General features: G+C 48.3%; 1 protein-coding gene across 2 annotated transcripts in view; it reads left to right on the plus strand.

The window, feature by feature from the left end:
• Positions 1 to 14823, plus strand: part of ZCCHC24 (zinc finger CCHC-type containing 24) — a 65892-nt gene that overhangs the window by 9374 nt on the left and 41695 nt on the right. For both annotated transcript variants that reach the window (XM_052639531.1, XM_052639532.1), the window contains exon 2: positions 3067 to 3267. In XM_052639531.1, coding sequence (XP_052495491.1) covers positions 3067 to 3267 — 201 coding nt within the window. The remainder of the gene's footprint in view (positions 1 to 3066; positions 3268 to 14823) is intronic.

Below are 14823 nucleotides of genomic sequence, written 5' to 3' on the forward strand. Positions count from 1 at the left end.
CCAGAAAAAAAAAGAAAAAAGGAAAGAAAGAAAAAAAAAATAAGAGGGTTGTTATTTGTGAAATTGCATTTCCCAGTCATGAGAATGAGTCACACCATTTGGAACTTCAAGTTTCTTGTTTGGATGAACTTTTCTCTGGGAGGCTGGGGTGACACTGCCCTCCCCCAGACCAGTTTGGATGGGGAGAGGCCTAGGGACAAGCTAAGGAGAAACCTTGATGGTTGGAAAGTCCAGGTGCTCCCAAGGCCAGGGAGGGCAGGAAGGTTGTACCTTCCAAGGGAGATTGAAAATGCTGACTTGGGCTTAGGGGTGAAGGGGGTGTGGCGAGTTAGTGTTTAATGGGGACAGAGTTTCAATTTGGAATGATGAAAGATTCCTGGAGATGGATGGTGGTGATGTTTGCACTATAAATAATGTGAATGTGCTTAGTGCCATTGAGCTGCACACTTAAACATCATTAAAAAGATAGGTTTTTACGTAATGTATTTTCTACCACAATGAAGCAAAGCAGATTCTGGGTCCTCAGTCCCTGGTGGCAGCTTTGATAGGTCTCAAGTAGGACCCAGAAAAACTGTATTGGTTAAAAGTTTCCCGGGTCATTCAATACAAGTTTGGACACACTGATCTAATCTGTAAAATGGGGACAGTGACTCATAGAGCTGTGGTGAGCGTTAGTTATCTTAACACACATAAAGCTTCCAGCGCCAGGGACACTAAAGTTCTCAGTTCGTGTTACTAACATCTTCTAATCCCACTTCCGCTGGGACTCTCCCCACATCCCTTAAGGTTTTCCTGCCTTGGCTCGCATACTGCTCCCCCAAGGATGGGGGACCCTCTGCCTTTCAGGATGGACCATCTGGGGCCACCTGGGAGCTGGAAAGTTGCCCTCAGACTGGATGCAGGTTTGTGCGGGATCTTCCACAGTGGCCCTGTGCAGTGGTAGAGCAGAGATTTTGACCCCATGAATTATATAATCCATGGAATTCTCCAGGCCAGAATACTGGAGTGGGTAGCCTTTCCCTTCTCCAGGGGATCTTCCCAATCCTGGGATCGAACCCAGGTCTCCCGCATGGCAGGTGGATTCTTTCCCAGCTGAGCCACCAGGGAAGCCCACGATGGCATCAGGAGCCTTTAAGTTTCAATGCACAGTCGCTGAGGACTGACTGTGTGTTGGGCCTGAGCTGCCCTGATTGTCGTGCCTCTGTCTTTCCTTCCAGATCCCAGGCTTTGGTCCAAGCCTACATGAGAGAGAAAAGAGGCCCAGAGAGGGAAAGGGCTGGGCCAGAGTCACAAAGCAGGGTGTCCAGGGAGCCAAGAAGAGTGAGGGCTGTGTCCTCTAGGGAGGAGTGCCGGACCTCCAGAGGCATACATGTGTGAGGTGTGGGCTCTGTCTTGGTTGGAGGAGGGGTGTCTTGATTCCCTGGGACCAGCTCTCAGCTTACTACCCTCCCTTCCTACACTGAGGGGACACAGAAAAAGAACTGGTATGCCCAAGAACTGCAGCCTAGTAACCTGAGCCCCGTGCCCAGCTTTGTCATCAGTCCCTGGGAAGCTATCTCTTTCTAGCCTTGGCCTGGCCCCGGGAGAAGGGTCTCATGGCCAGCCTCACTGCAGGCCCCACCTTTGCTGAATTCCAGTGTGCCTGGCCGCCCAGAGCCCGTGACTCCTATAAATAGAGGCTGTATACACCAGGAGGGGGCCTGGGCCGCGTCTGCTTTGAAGCCAGGCAAGACATCTGGTTCCTGTCAACTGGAGGTGGGAGAGGTGAGAGAGGTGGGCCGTTTCCTCCCCGGGCTTCCAGAGAGCTGGCCCAGGCTGGGATGAGGGCTCCCCGGACCCACTGTGCACAGGCGTTGGCCTGCAGGAGGCCAGGCAAAGTGCCGAACTTCAGTGTCCTCTTCTGTACAGTGGAAACGAGGCTGCGAGCTGGTCACCCTACCAGCACACGGCAGAGATGCGGCTCTGGCAGGTGGCTTTCTGCTGCTTGTCTTACCTCCTGGCAGCGTGTAAAGAACTAATGATCACCACCGTCACCATCATCATGTAGTGAGTACTTCGCCAGTGCCAGGCAGGAAATAAAGGGCTATGTTAGCCTCTTAGAAACCCTTGGAGGTAGCTGTCATTACTCCTGTTTACTGGATGGGGTCACTGGGGTCCCGAGTGGTTCTCTGGCTTGTCCGTGGATGCACAACTCGAGTTGGGATTTGAACATGGGCTCCAGGAAGCCAGAGCCCACAGGTGACTAAAGAGTCAGTATGAAACTAGGAATGAAACCACCATATGACCCAGCAATCCCACTCCTAGGCATATACCCCGAGGAAACAAACATTGAAAAAGACACACGTATCCCATTGTTCATTGCAACACTATTTGAACTATAGAACATGGAAGCAACCTAGATGTCCATCGACAGATGAATGAATAAAAAGTTGTGTACATATACACAATGGAATATTATCAGCCATAAAAAGAAACACATTTGAGTCAGTTCTAATGAGGTGGATGAACTTAGAACCTATTATACAGGGTGAAGTAAGTCAGAAAGAGAAAAATAAATATCATATTCTAATGCATATATACGGAATCTAGAAAAATGGTGCTGAAGAATTTATTTGCAGGGCAGCAGTGGAGAAACAGACATAGAGAACAGACTTATGGACGTGGAGAGAGGGGAGGAGAGGGTGAGGTGCATGGAAAGAGTCACACGGAAACTTACATTACCCTGTGTGAAATGGATAGCCAACGGGAATTTGCTGTATGGCTCAGGAAACTCAAACGGGCTCTGTATCAACCTGGAGGGGTGGGATGGGGAGGGAGATGGGAGGGGGGTTCAGAAGGGAGGGGATATATGTATACCTATGGCTGATTCGTGTTGAGGTTTGACAGAAAGCAACAAAATTCTGTAAAGCAATTATCCTTCAATAAAAAATAAGAAAAAAGAAAAGATCAGGGAAGACAAAAAGCAAAGAATCGGTATGAATGTGTGTGTGTGTGTGTAGGAGCCTGTGGAAGCACGGCTGCCCCTTTGCCCGGCCCTCCAGCCCTCACAGCCTCTGTCCCCCTCAGGCGCTGAGCAGCAGCGTGTACAAGAGTGCCTCACCCTACGGCTCCCTCAACAACATCGCCGACGGCCTCAGCTCCCTCACCGAGCACTTCTCCGACCTGACCCTCGCCTCCGAGACCCGCAAGCCCAGCAAGCGGCCCCCACCCAACTACCTGTGCCACCTGTGCTTCAACAAAGGGCACTATATCAAGGACTGCCCCCAGGTAAGGCAGCCCGGCCCTGGCGGCGGCTCGCGGCCGGGCGGGCCTGCAGACCAGCCTCCGTGCGCGGAGGAGGCGCAGCAGCTCGCCGGCCCCTTCCTGCAGCGCCTCGCCCCGCGGCCACTGGCCGCCACCTCTTTGTCCCCTGTGGTTTTCCTGAGGCGGGCTAGCTGGTGTGGATGGGACAGAGCCCCAGCTTGGGCCTGCACTGGCCAGTCAGCAGTCTGGGAGGGGCACCCCAGAGTGAGATTCTGAGCCTCCGAGTCTCCCCTCACCCCACCCCAGCCTTCCTGCCAAGGTGGGTCCTGTTACCATCGGGCAGGAGGGGCCCACGGCTTCCTCACGGTTCTCCTGAGAGCCCATCACCTCCCACTCACAGGGAAGGAATGTGGGCTCCAGGCCAGGAACCCAGATGTGCGCCCCCTCCCCCAGACCCCACCTCTGCCTGCTCTACAGCCTGCAGCCTGTGAGGGGGAGGGGTGCCCCCAGGATATGTCTGGGTGAAGGCCTCAGGCAGGGGCTTCCCAGGTGGCTCAGTGGTAAAGAATCTGTCTGCATTGCAGGAGACGCAGGAGACACTGGTTCGATCCCTGGGTCAGGAAGATCCTCTGGAGGAGGAAATGGCAACCCACTCCAGTATTCTTGCCGGGAAAATCCCATGGACAGAGAATCCCATGGGACAGATGGACAAAATCCCACGGGCTATGGTCCGTGGGGTCACAAAGAGTCGGATGCAACTGAGCACGCACACATGAAAGTCTCAGGCATGGGGGGCTGGGCATTGCTCCCTTAGGGTGGGAAAGGGGTGAGGAACAGCCCCCATCTCTCCCTTAGTGTTTCGCTGCAACAAGGTGGGGCTCTGGGGGCAGACCCCACTCACCGGATGACCCCTGACTCTGACAGATGTGGTTTTGGAATCCTGGAGAGAGAGGTTAACAGTTGTGTTCCATATAGTGTGAGATTATCAGCGATTTTTTTTCCTATTATTTTTTCATACTTTCCACTGTTTTTATAGCATGGTACTACTTTTATTTTATACGTGTAATGGAAATGGAATCCTGGAAACTCAGCAAATCCATGTAGTCTTGCCCTCCAGATGTTGGCAGCTGTGGGTGTGGCCAGGCAGGGCTGGGTCCCTCCAAGACCAGTGAGGGTGCCGAGATGCCAATCACCACTCTTCTCAGGAATGGCCATGCCACGCTTTAGGTCCCTGCTCCTTCAAGTACAGCCAGCCATCTCCACATCAGAGTCGCCCCAGAGCTTGTTAGAAATGCAGAACCTCAAACCCATCCCAGAACTATGATCCCTGGTGATTCAGCCAGTGATCTCAGCCTCCCCCCGCCCCTGGCCAAGAGAGGCCCACCCACCCTGGACCCACTGCTGGCTGCCCTCCAGATCCGCACCCCCTGGGCAGATGTGTGCAGTGAGCAAGGGATCCTTGGCATAAGGGCACCCTGGCAGAGGGTCAGACCCCTAGCCCCCAGGGTTCTAGGGATGGGACAAGAGGCCACCAGGTGGCTGAGGATCTGGTTGGTGCTAAAGGATGTGCCCGGGCCCACCCAGTGAGCAGCCCCCCATGCCTTCCCTGACTGAACCCCCCACGCCACCCCACACACAGAGCCTGTCAGCTCTCAGTCACCCTGCCTCCAGGGTGGAACAGGACTCCACCCTGTTTAAGGAGGAGATGGACACTGTGTTAAGTGCTCTCCAAGCATTTCCTTTAACACTCACATCTGCCCAGTGTGCTGAGTACTTTTAATAACCTCCTGTTACGGGTGCATGAGTGCAACTTCTCAGAGCCCCCTGAGAATGTCTACTGGGTGGGCAGCCCAGGAAAGCTTCCAGGAGAGGGGCTTGAGTGGGGCTGGCAGGTTGATGAGTGAGGGGTGACCAGTATCCACAGGCAACGGATGATGAATCCGAGGCAAAGGGACAGTGAAGAGGTGTGTGTGTAAGTTTTGTGCACTTGCTGCTCTTCCCCAGATGGGGCCAGAGTCGTGCCAACGTGCGGGATAGAGGGTGCCTCTCCTCAGTACCTCTTGCTTCCTAGCATGGTGCTATATGTTACGCAGTATGTTCACTAATCTTGTGTAGGGCTCTCAACTCTAGCCGAAGTAGGAATAATAGCTCCATTTTACAGCAGAAGAAGCAGAGTCTCAGGAGAGGACGGCTGCAGAGAGGGCTGAACCCTGCTTTTGGGACCTCAGTGCTCTCTGCTTCCTTGAGCATCCGTGCTGCTCCAAACTGAGCATCCATAGCCTGTGGAGCCTCACGTCCTCCCTAGAGGTCCTTTTCTAGCCCCATCTCAAACCTGACTCTGTCTAGGATGCCTGCAGGCCCGAGGACCTCCCTTTACACTTCACAAGGGTCACCATTTGTAAAATGAGGCTGTCGACACTAACATCGTGGATTGCCGTGGGGACTCAATGAAGTAATGCTTGAAAAGTGCTTAGCACGGTGCCTGGCGCCCAGTAAGTGCTCAGTAACTGTTGGCCAGCATTATTTTTGTCTCCCTTATGTCACAATGTGGAGTGCACATGACTGGCTAAGGATTTTAGCAGGCTGGAATAGGGTTGGATGCTCCCCACTTCTCTGCTGACCACAAGCCCCAGGTGCTGGACTGAATTCATCTCTGTACCCCTCTGCCTGCCCAGGTGCCACACAGCGCAACAGGTGTTCAGTATGTCTTCCTGAATGAAGGAACAGGTGGAAACCCTTGTTTCAAATGAACTATTATGTAAGAGCTCAGCATTTTTAATATTGAAAAGTGGAATGCTTATTTTGGGGAACAGCTTTAATGAGATGTAATTCAACTGTTTATAATAGAGAAGTCGATGATTTTTAGTATATTCGCAGAGTTGTGCAGCCATCACCACAGTCAATTAAAGAACTTTTCTTGTCACCTTAAGAAGAAACCTCATACTCTTTAGCTATGACCCTCCGGTCCCCTATCTCCTAATAATCACTAATCTACCTTCTATGTCTGTAGATTTCCCTATTCTGGACATTTCATATAAATAGATTCATATAATATGTGGCCTTTTGTCACTGGATTCTTTTACTTAGCATATTGTTTTCAAGGTTTGTGCATGTAATAGCGTTTATTAGTTCCATGATTTGGGAAGGGTTCCATCCGCTTTTACTTTCTGGAAGAGTCTGTGGGGAATTGATGTTAATTCTTCTTTAAATGGTTGGTGGAATTCACCTGTGAAGCTGTCCAAGTGTGGGTCTTCTTTTGTGGGTAGATTCCTTTAAATTACCAGTTGGATCTCTTTATTTGTTATGGGTCTATTCAGCTTTTTCATTTCTTCTTGAATCAATTTCTGTAGTTTCTGTATTTCTAGACTTTTTCCATGTCATCTAAGTTATCTAATTTCATGGCATGAAGTTTGTTCATAATATTCTCTTATAATCCTTTTTATTTTATTTTATAATGTCCCCCTCCACCATGTCTGATTTCTATAATTTGAGTCTTCTCTCTGTTTTTCTTGGTCATTCTAGCTGAAGGTTTGTTAACTTTGTTGAGCTTTTCAAAGAACCAACTTTTGGTTTGGTTGATTTCTTCTATTTTTTTCCTACTCTCATTTCATTACTTTCTTTGCTAATCTTTTTTAAAAATTGTGGAAAAATACATATAACATAAAATGTACTATTTTAACCATTTTTCAGTGCACATAGTTCAGTGGCATTAAGTCCATTCACATTATTGTGTAACATCCCCATCAACCATCCCCAGAACTCTTTTTATCTTGCATAACTGAAACTCTGTACCCGTTAAGCAATAATTCTCTCCCCTCCCCTGACCCACCCCCTGGAAACTATTATTATACTTTCTGTCTCTAAGAGTTTCGCTACGCTAAGTACCACATATCAATGGAATCATACAGTATTTATCCTTTTGTGATTGGCTTATTTCACTTAGTACAATGTCCTCGAGGTTCATTCATATTATAGCATGTGTCAAAATTTCCTTCCTTTTTTTTTTGCCTTGTGATATATTTTTATTAAAAACATCCTTCCCTTTTAAAGGCTAAATAATATTCCATTGTGTGTGTGTGCGTGTGTCTGTGTGTCTGTGTGTCTACCACATTTTATTTGTTCATGTATTCATCAGTGGACAACCGGATTGTTTCTGCCTTTTGGCTGTTGGGAATAATGCTGCTTTGAACCTGCTTTCAGTTCTTCACGCTAATCTTTATTATTCCCCTTCTTCAGCTTGCTTTATGTTTAGTTGCTCTTTTTCTCGTTTCTTGAGGTTGAAGGTTAGAATACTGATTGTACATTTTTTTAATTAAATGGAGGTGTTTTTAGCTATAAATTTTCCTCTGAGCTGCATCCCATAAGTTTCAGTATGTTGTATTTTTGTTTATCACAGGATATTTTCTCATTTCCTTTGTGATTTCTTGGAGCCACCAGTTATTTAGGAGTGTGTTATTTAATATCCATATATTTCTCAAGTATCCTTTTTTTAATGATTTCTAATTTTATCCAATTGTGGTTGGAAAACATACTTTATATGATTTCAGTGCTGTTAAATTTATTGTGGTTTGTTTCGTAGCCTAAAATTTGGTCTGTCCTGGAGACTCGCTCATGTGCACCTGAGAAGTATACAGCTGGGTGGAGTATTCTGCAGATGCCTATTAGGTCTAATAGGTTTATAGTGTTGTTCATGTCTTCTGACTCCTTGTCGACATTCAACCTAGTTGCATTGTAAATTATTGTCAATAGGGGTATTGAAATCTCGATTATTGTTGAACTGACAATTTTTCTTCAGTTCTGTTGCTTTTCGATGCATGTATTTTGATGCTCTGCCATTAGGTACATCTGTGTTTCTGATGGGCTTTCCATGTGGTGCTGGTGGTAAAGAATCTGCCTGGCAATCCAGGAGGCACAAGAGACGTGGGTTTGATCCCTGGGTCAGAAAGATCCCCTGGAGGAGGGCATGGCAACCCACTCCGGTATTCTTACTTGGAGAATCTGATGGACAGAGGAGCCTGGTGGGCTACAGTCCATAGGGTTGCAAAGAGTCAGACACAAATGAAGCAACTGAGGACGCACACATGCTTGTTTATAATTGCTGTATTTTCCTGATGGAGTAATCCTTTTGTCATTAGAAAATGTCCCTCTTTATCTAGCAATATTTTTTGTTTTAAAGTCCATTTAGCCCGGTATTAGGGCTTCCCTGGGGGCTCAGAGGGTAGAGCATCTGCCTGCAGTGCAGGAGCCCTGGGTTCGATCCCTGGGTCAGGAAGAGCCGCTGGAGAAGGCAATGGCACCCCACCCCAGTACTCTTGCCTGGAAATCCCATGGACAGAGAAGCCTGGTAGCCTACAGTCCATGGGGTCGCAAAGAGTCGGACACGACTGAGCGACTTCACTTTCTTTCACTTAGCCTGATATTAGTGTAGCCTGCCTTCTTATGGTTGTTGTTTACCTGATATATCTTTTCCCATCCTTTCAGTTTCAATCCGTTCATATCTTTGGATCTAGAGTGTGTCTCCTGTTGACAGCATATAGTTAGATCGTGGTTTACTTTTTATTCAACCTGACAATCCTTGCTTTTTATTTGGGTTGCTTAATCCATTTACATTATTGATAATGCTATTGTCAATGCACTTTTTAATCTATGCTCTTATTGATCTAGTTGGACTTAGATCTGCCATTTTACTTTGTTTTTGAAGTTGCTCATGTCCTTTTTGTTCCTTTGTTCCTCCTTCACTGCTTCCTTTTGCATTAAGTGATAATTTTCTAATGTAACATTCTAATTTTTTTAAGTATTTTTTCACCATTTTTTAGTTATTTCCTTAGTGGTTGCTCCAGGTCGTATACCCCTTAACTCATCAAAATATGCTTCAGATTTATATTAACTTAACTCCAGTGAGAAATATTACTTAACTCCAAAATAGAAATGTTACTCCCTTATGGTTCTATTCTCTGTTCCTTGTTCTTGTGGCATTCTTGTTATACATATTACATCTATGTATATTACAAACTCAACAATGCTTGATAAGTTATTACTTTATTTAACTTTATGTGTTTTAGAGAGGCTGCAAGAAGAAATGAGACCAATTATATACCTATTGCTTTTTTCATGCTAGCTTCCTTATTTCACATGTTGAATTCTCATCATTTATTCCTGTGAATTCAAATTACCCCTTGGTGTCATTTCCTTAGCTCAAGACACATTTTCTCCCACCCACCTTCTTTGTGCTATTATTGGAAAGGGTACTATATATCTCTATGTTATAGGACAAATATTTTGAATTAGCTAAGAGAAGAAAAGAAGTAAACACTTATACTGTCTTTCACAATTACATAATCACCTTCTCAGTGCTTCTTGCTTTTTCCTGTGTATTTTCGTTAGTCTTTGGGGTCACTTGTTTTCAGTCTGAAGAACTTCCTTTAGTATTTCTTGAAAGACTGGTGTGCTAGCAATGGGGAATTATCTGGAAATGTCTTTATCTCACTTTCATTATTTTAAGAATCACTTTGTTGGGTATAAAATTCTTGGCCGACAAATATTTTTAATTTGAGCACTTTGAATATGTTATCCCCCACTCGCTGGCCTCCATTGTTTCTGATGAGGAGTCAGTTATTATTATCAGAAATCAGTTGTAAATGTCATGCCATTTTTCTCTCACTGCTCTCAAGATTTTTCTCTTTCGCTTTCAGCAGTCTTACTGTGATGTGTCTATTTGTGAATCTCTTCATCTTTATGCTGCTTTGGGTCTGTTGAGCTACTTGGATGTGTTGATTAAAGTTTTAAATCAGATTCGGGAAGTTTTCAGCCATCATTTCTTTCAATGACTTTTCTACTCCTTTCTCTCCTCCCTTTTTGTGGAATGACTTTTAAATGGTTTAAATGCTCTTAAAATCTTAAATGGTCCAACTAGAGGTGGAACGTGCAGAACCCTAGGCCAGCCCTCCCTGGGTCCTGAAACTGCCGTGGAGCCCCAGCCTCAGAGAAAGGGAGCAGTGAAAGCGTGGTTAAAGCATTCACTGCCAACAGCCTGGGGAGTGGGGTACAGGCGCCAGAGGGTGGTGACCTGTTAATTGATTCTTTTCCAGCCTTAAGGGGAGAGAGAGGTGTCCAGAGTTCAGCTCCGTAGACTGGTGAGGCTTCTCATAGCTGCCAGGTGCAGTGCAAGGGGACTGGGCACTGTATGAAGAGGAACCCCAGAAGCAGAGGCAGAAAGTGCCAGAGATAAATTTCCAGTGTTGGTGGAAGGCGACCCCTCTTTGTGGGGTGAGGCTGTGCCTGGCCCGAATTTCTCTCCAGCCAACGTCAGCATTGGCCCAAGAAAACTAGGATTCAAGAATGTTTATCATTGACCTCTTTAAAAAATCTGTCCCTGTAGCTATCCGTGTACAGTGTGCCAGGTTTCTATTCAAGGGTAATAGTAATAATATGAACAGCAATAACAGTGTTCTCTAAGCATTGAGTTTACCTCTGAGCTTAGTGTGTAGTATGTACCAGTTCCTTTAATTATCTCAAAAACTCTATCAGGTCAATTGCCAGATGATAAAACCAAGGCCCACAGAAGTTGGGTGGCTCGCCTTAGGTCATACAGCTAACAAACAGCAAAGCTGGGATTGAAGCTCAGGCCTTTCTGATTCCAGAGCCCATGCTTTTTAAATTAGATCCTACCTCCTGCGTCAGCATCCAGGTTTTGATCTCCACCGTCTTTCTCAGAAAGTCAGCGTTCTTTAAAAAGATGGGTTGCTGGAAATAAAGAGGGACAAAGACAGCGTGGACAAAAACCATATCAGGCCTCATCTGGCCAAGGCCTCGTATCTGGCAGATTCCTCCACTGGTCCAGCCCCAGGGTGTTTGCTGCCCCAGTGCGGTCAAGGAGGCCAGGGCTGGTCGGGGTGCCAGCTGTGGTGACTGCAGAAGCTCCAGGTGGCTGTAGGGGAGCCATGGGTGTCTCCGTTGGGCCTGCCCTCAGGGTCACTGTGTGTCTCATGTTGGCTTCTGCACACCAGTGTGGCGGGACCTGCTCTGCGTCATCCACATTTGCCTGTATGGTGTGTGTGTATGTGGTGAGGCCTTGACTAAGTGCCCCATCCATGTTCAGGACACACAATCTGTCCAGAATAGAGCCCAGCCCAGCCCTCAGTACAACCGCCCAGAGCTTCCTGAGCTCCTACTGTACGTCAGGCCTGTGCTGGACAAGTGCTTGACCTTTGTCCACCGTGGCACAGTGTGGAAAACAGAAATGCTGTTGACCGTTCAGGGTGATCAGGGCTATAACGTTTGCATGAGGGACCAGCTTTGCCTGGGGCTTCATGGGAGGCCTCAGAGAGGAGGAGTCTGAGTCTGGAGTGGGGAAGGCTTCCAGGAAAGTGTGTTAATAGTAGGAATTTGCTTTCTGGGAACCACGAGCCCTTGGCGACAGCTAGCACTCTGGGTGCCTGAGGGGAGGTGCAGGAGGTGTGGCTGCAGCAGGTGGTGGAGGATTTGTGTGCCAGGCTGCACAGTCTGGACTTGATCTGGAGGGTCAGGAGAAGCCATCCAGGGGTTTTAGGTGACACACTCAGATTGGCATTTTGAAAGATCATGCTGGTCGCAGTTGGGAGGCCAGGCTGGAGGAGGCAAATCTGCAGACCAAACTCCAGGCACATGGAGCGATGATAAGACCAGATACAAGGCAAGCGCAAGGAAAGCTGGAGGTGAGGGGACGAATCTTAGACGTGATGAGAAGGTGGCATTCATGGGGCCTGGTGGGTAGGGGGGACAGGGGTAAGCAGTAGAGGAGATGCAGCTAGATCGCTGAAGTGGCCAGTGGGGTGCCACTACCTGGGATTCAAATACACTTGCCTGAGAAGATAGGTTCCTCTTCCTTTATTCATTGAATGACATTTATTGAACATCTGCCATGTGCCAAGCGTGTAGCAGGCATTTGAGGATGCCGTAGTGAACAAACTAGGAAAGAGTCCCACTCTCTTGGAGCTCATGTAGTATTGGGTGAAGTCAGACGATAAGCACAAATCAATAAGAAGGAGATATGAGATGACAAGAACTGCTGTGCAGAATGTGAGTGGTTTGACCAAGACTGCCAGGCCCGCTTCTCTGGGAGAAACAGCAGGCATGCTGAGGCACTGTTCTTTCAGGGGCCCACAATAATATCGTAATTTTCATTTACCGTAAAACCAGAAGGAAAAAAATGAATAATAGTAAGTGTACAATAATGAATCCAGTCTGAGTGATATTTATCTTTATACCAATAAGGTCATAAAATAGTGGCTCAGGCAGGAGACCCAGGTTCGATCCCTGGGTCAAGAATATCCCCTGGAGAAGGGATATTCTTCAGTATTCTCCAGTATTCTTGCCTGGAGAATTCCATGGACAGAGGAGCCTGGTGGGCTACAGTCCATGGGATTGCAAAGAGTCGGACACAATTAAGCGAGAGACACTTTCACTTTCACTGTGGAGGAGGGGATCCACTGGTGTCCTCCCTGAAGAGTGTCTGAGGCCGCTTTAGGTTGGATGGCCACTGCAGCCCTCTCTGATGGGTGATAGGATGTGAAAACTCCAGATACTACCTTTCCTCTGAAACTCAGACAGGGTTGACCACCAGGAAGGACCCTGATGTTAGTGAAGGGACATCTTGTTGAGGTCAGAGGAAACAGCTTCAAATGTATAACCTCAAAGCCAGAGTTCAAGTTCCAGCGCTGCTTTTTACCAGCTGTGCAACTTTGGATGAGTCACTCGCTGTCTGGGCCACCTTTCCTCACCTCCAGATTGTATCTCCTATTGGGGATCAGTGCAGGGCTCTTTGCCTCGATGGCCCACTCGGTGCCTCTGTAGGAATGGAGACTGGGGTACAGATGGAGGTAGTCCCTCCAGGACCTAGCGTCCTTTCCTGCAGCCTTCATGGTGGTCATGCCCAGCCACGCCCAGCTGGCAGCCACCCATCAGGCAGGCGCTGAGCTGGGAGCAGAAATTCTCGAAGTCCTCAGCCTCCACCACACCCGAGGTGTTCTTGGGGGGCTACTTACTCCTTTGGGGGAAGTCTGAAGGATGTTGGCACCTGGGCCTCCTGCGTCTAGCAAGGACCAGGCACCGTGAGGGGTCTGGGAAAGGTCTGAGCCCAGGGGAGCTGCCATTCCTGAGTCAGCATGCCCAGGGCTGCTAATGAAATCCAGATGTCAGACAGAAAACAATCGTCTCCCCCACCCATCTGGCAGCTCGAGTTTCTTGGAGATTGCAAAAGAAGAAAAATAGAGCAGGGAGAGAATTGAATCCTAGAACAGCTGAAATCTTAGAGGTGGGATGTGAATAGTCTCAGGGTCTTGCTGGGGGAGGGGCAGGAGATAAGGGGAAAGTGAAGGCTGGCCAAGATCCCCTCCTCCCCACCCAGTCTCTGCAGTTCCTGGACCCCAGCCCTTCCATCTCTCCCTAGGCTAGAGCGGGCACCCCACAGGGATGTCCCAAGGAGGCCAGGAGGGCCATGGCCCCCAGCCCATGTCTGACTTCTGCTTGGGTTTTCCAACCCCTCATTGTGGCCCTGACCTCCCTGCAGGCCTGGGTTTCCTCTGAGGCCAGAGTGGCTGAGCCTGGGGAGGGAACAGGCAGAAAGGGACAGGCAGAAGCTCAGGGCAGGGACCACTGATTAGTTCAGAGCCATCACTATATGGATGTGGAAACTGATGTTTTCTCATGGCGCTAGGCCAGGACTGTAAGGACTACAAGTTACAAAAGATCAATGGAGAGAGGAAAGGAAGGAGAGAGGGAAAAGGAAGGAAAAAAGGAAGGGCAGGAGGGGAGAGAGAAGGAAAGAGGGTGGACACACAAGGTCATTTTGTGATTCCAGTGTGGAAGGACTGTGCTCAGGGAGGTGGCTTGCATTGCACGCAGCAGGCATCATTGCACGGGCTTCCTCCTAATCTTGGTGCCTGGGCTTGATACTCCAGAGCTCGCACAGAACCTGGGATGTCGTGAGTGCTTGGAGAATGTTAGCTGGGACGGGTGTTCATAGGGATGGTGTAGTGCCTGCTAATTTTGGGATGGTGCCCCTCACACCCTGTATTGTGGCCTCGAGTCTTTCTTTCCTCCCCTTCCAAAGCCCTCACCTTCTGGTGTGGTGGTTCCCAGCAGAGCCTTTAAGCCAGCCCACCGGGGTTCAACCTCCAGCAGTGCCTCGGACTAGCTGTGTGCCTTTGGGAAAATCTATTAAAGGTCTCTCCAGTACTCTTGCCTGGAAAATCCCATGGACAGAGGAGCCTGGTAGGCTGCAGTCCATGGGGTCGCTAAGAGTCAGGCACCACTGAGCGACTTCACTTTCACTTTTCACTTTCATGCAGTGGAGAAGGAAATGGGAATCCACTCCAGTGTTCTTGCCTGGAGAATCCCAGGGATGGCTGAGCCTGGTGGGCTGCTGTCTATGGGGTCGCACAGAGTCGGACACGACTAAAGCGACTTAGCAGCAGTAGCAGCAGCAGCAGGCCTCAGTTTCCTCCTCAGTAAAGTGAAGATGATGGAAACTAGCTCACAAGATGTTGTGAGAATGAATGAGTTATTTTATCTGAAGTGCTTCACTGAGAAACACTTCATATG

This window comes from Budorcas taxicolor, chromosome 5 (assembly GCF_023091745.1).
Source record: "Budorcas taxicolor isolate Tak-1 chromosome 5, Takin1.1, whole genome shotgun sequence".
NCBI lineage: Eukaryota > Metazoa > Chordata > Mammalia > Artiodactyla > Bovidae > Budorcas > Budorcas taxicolor.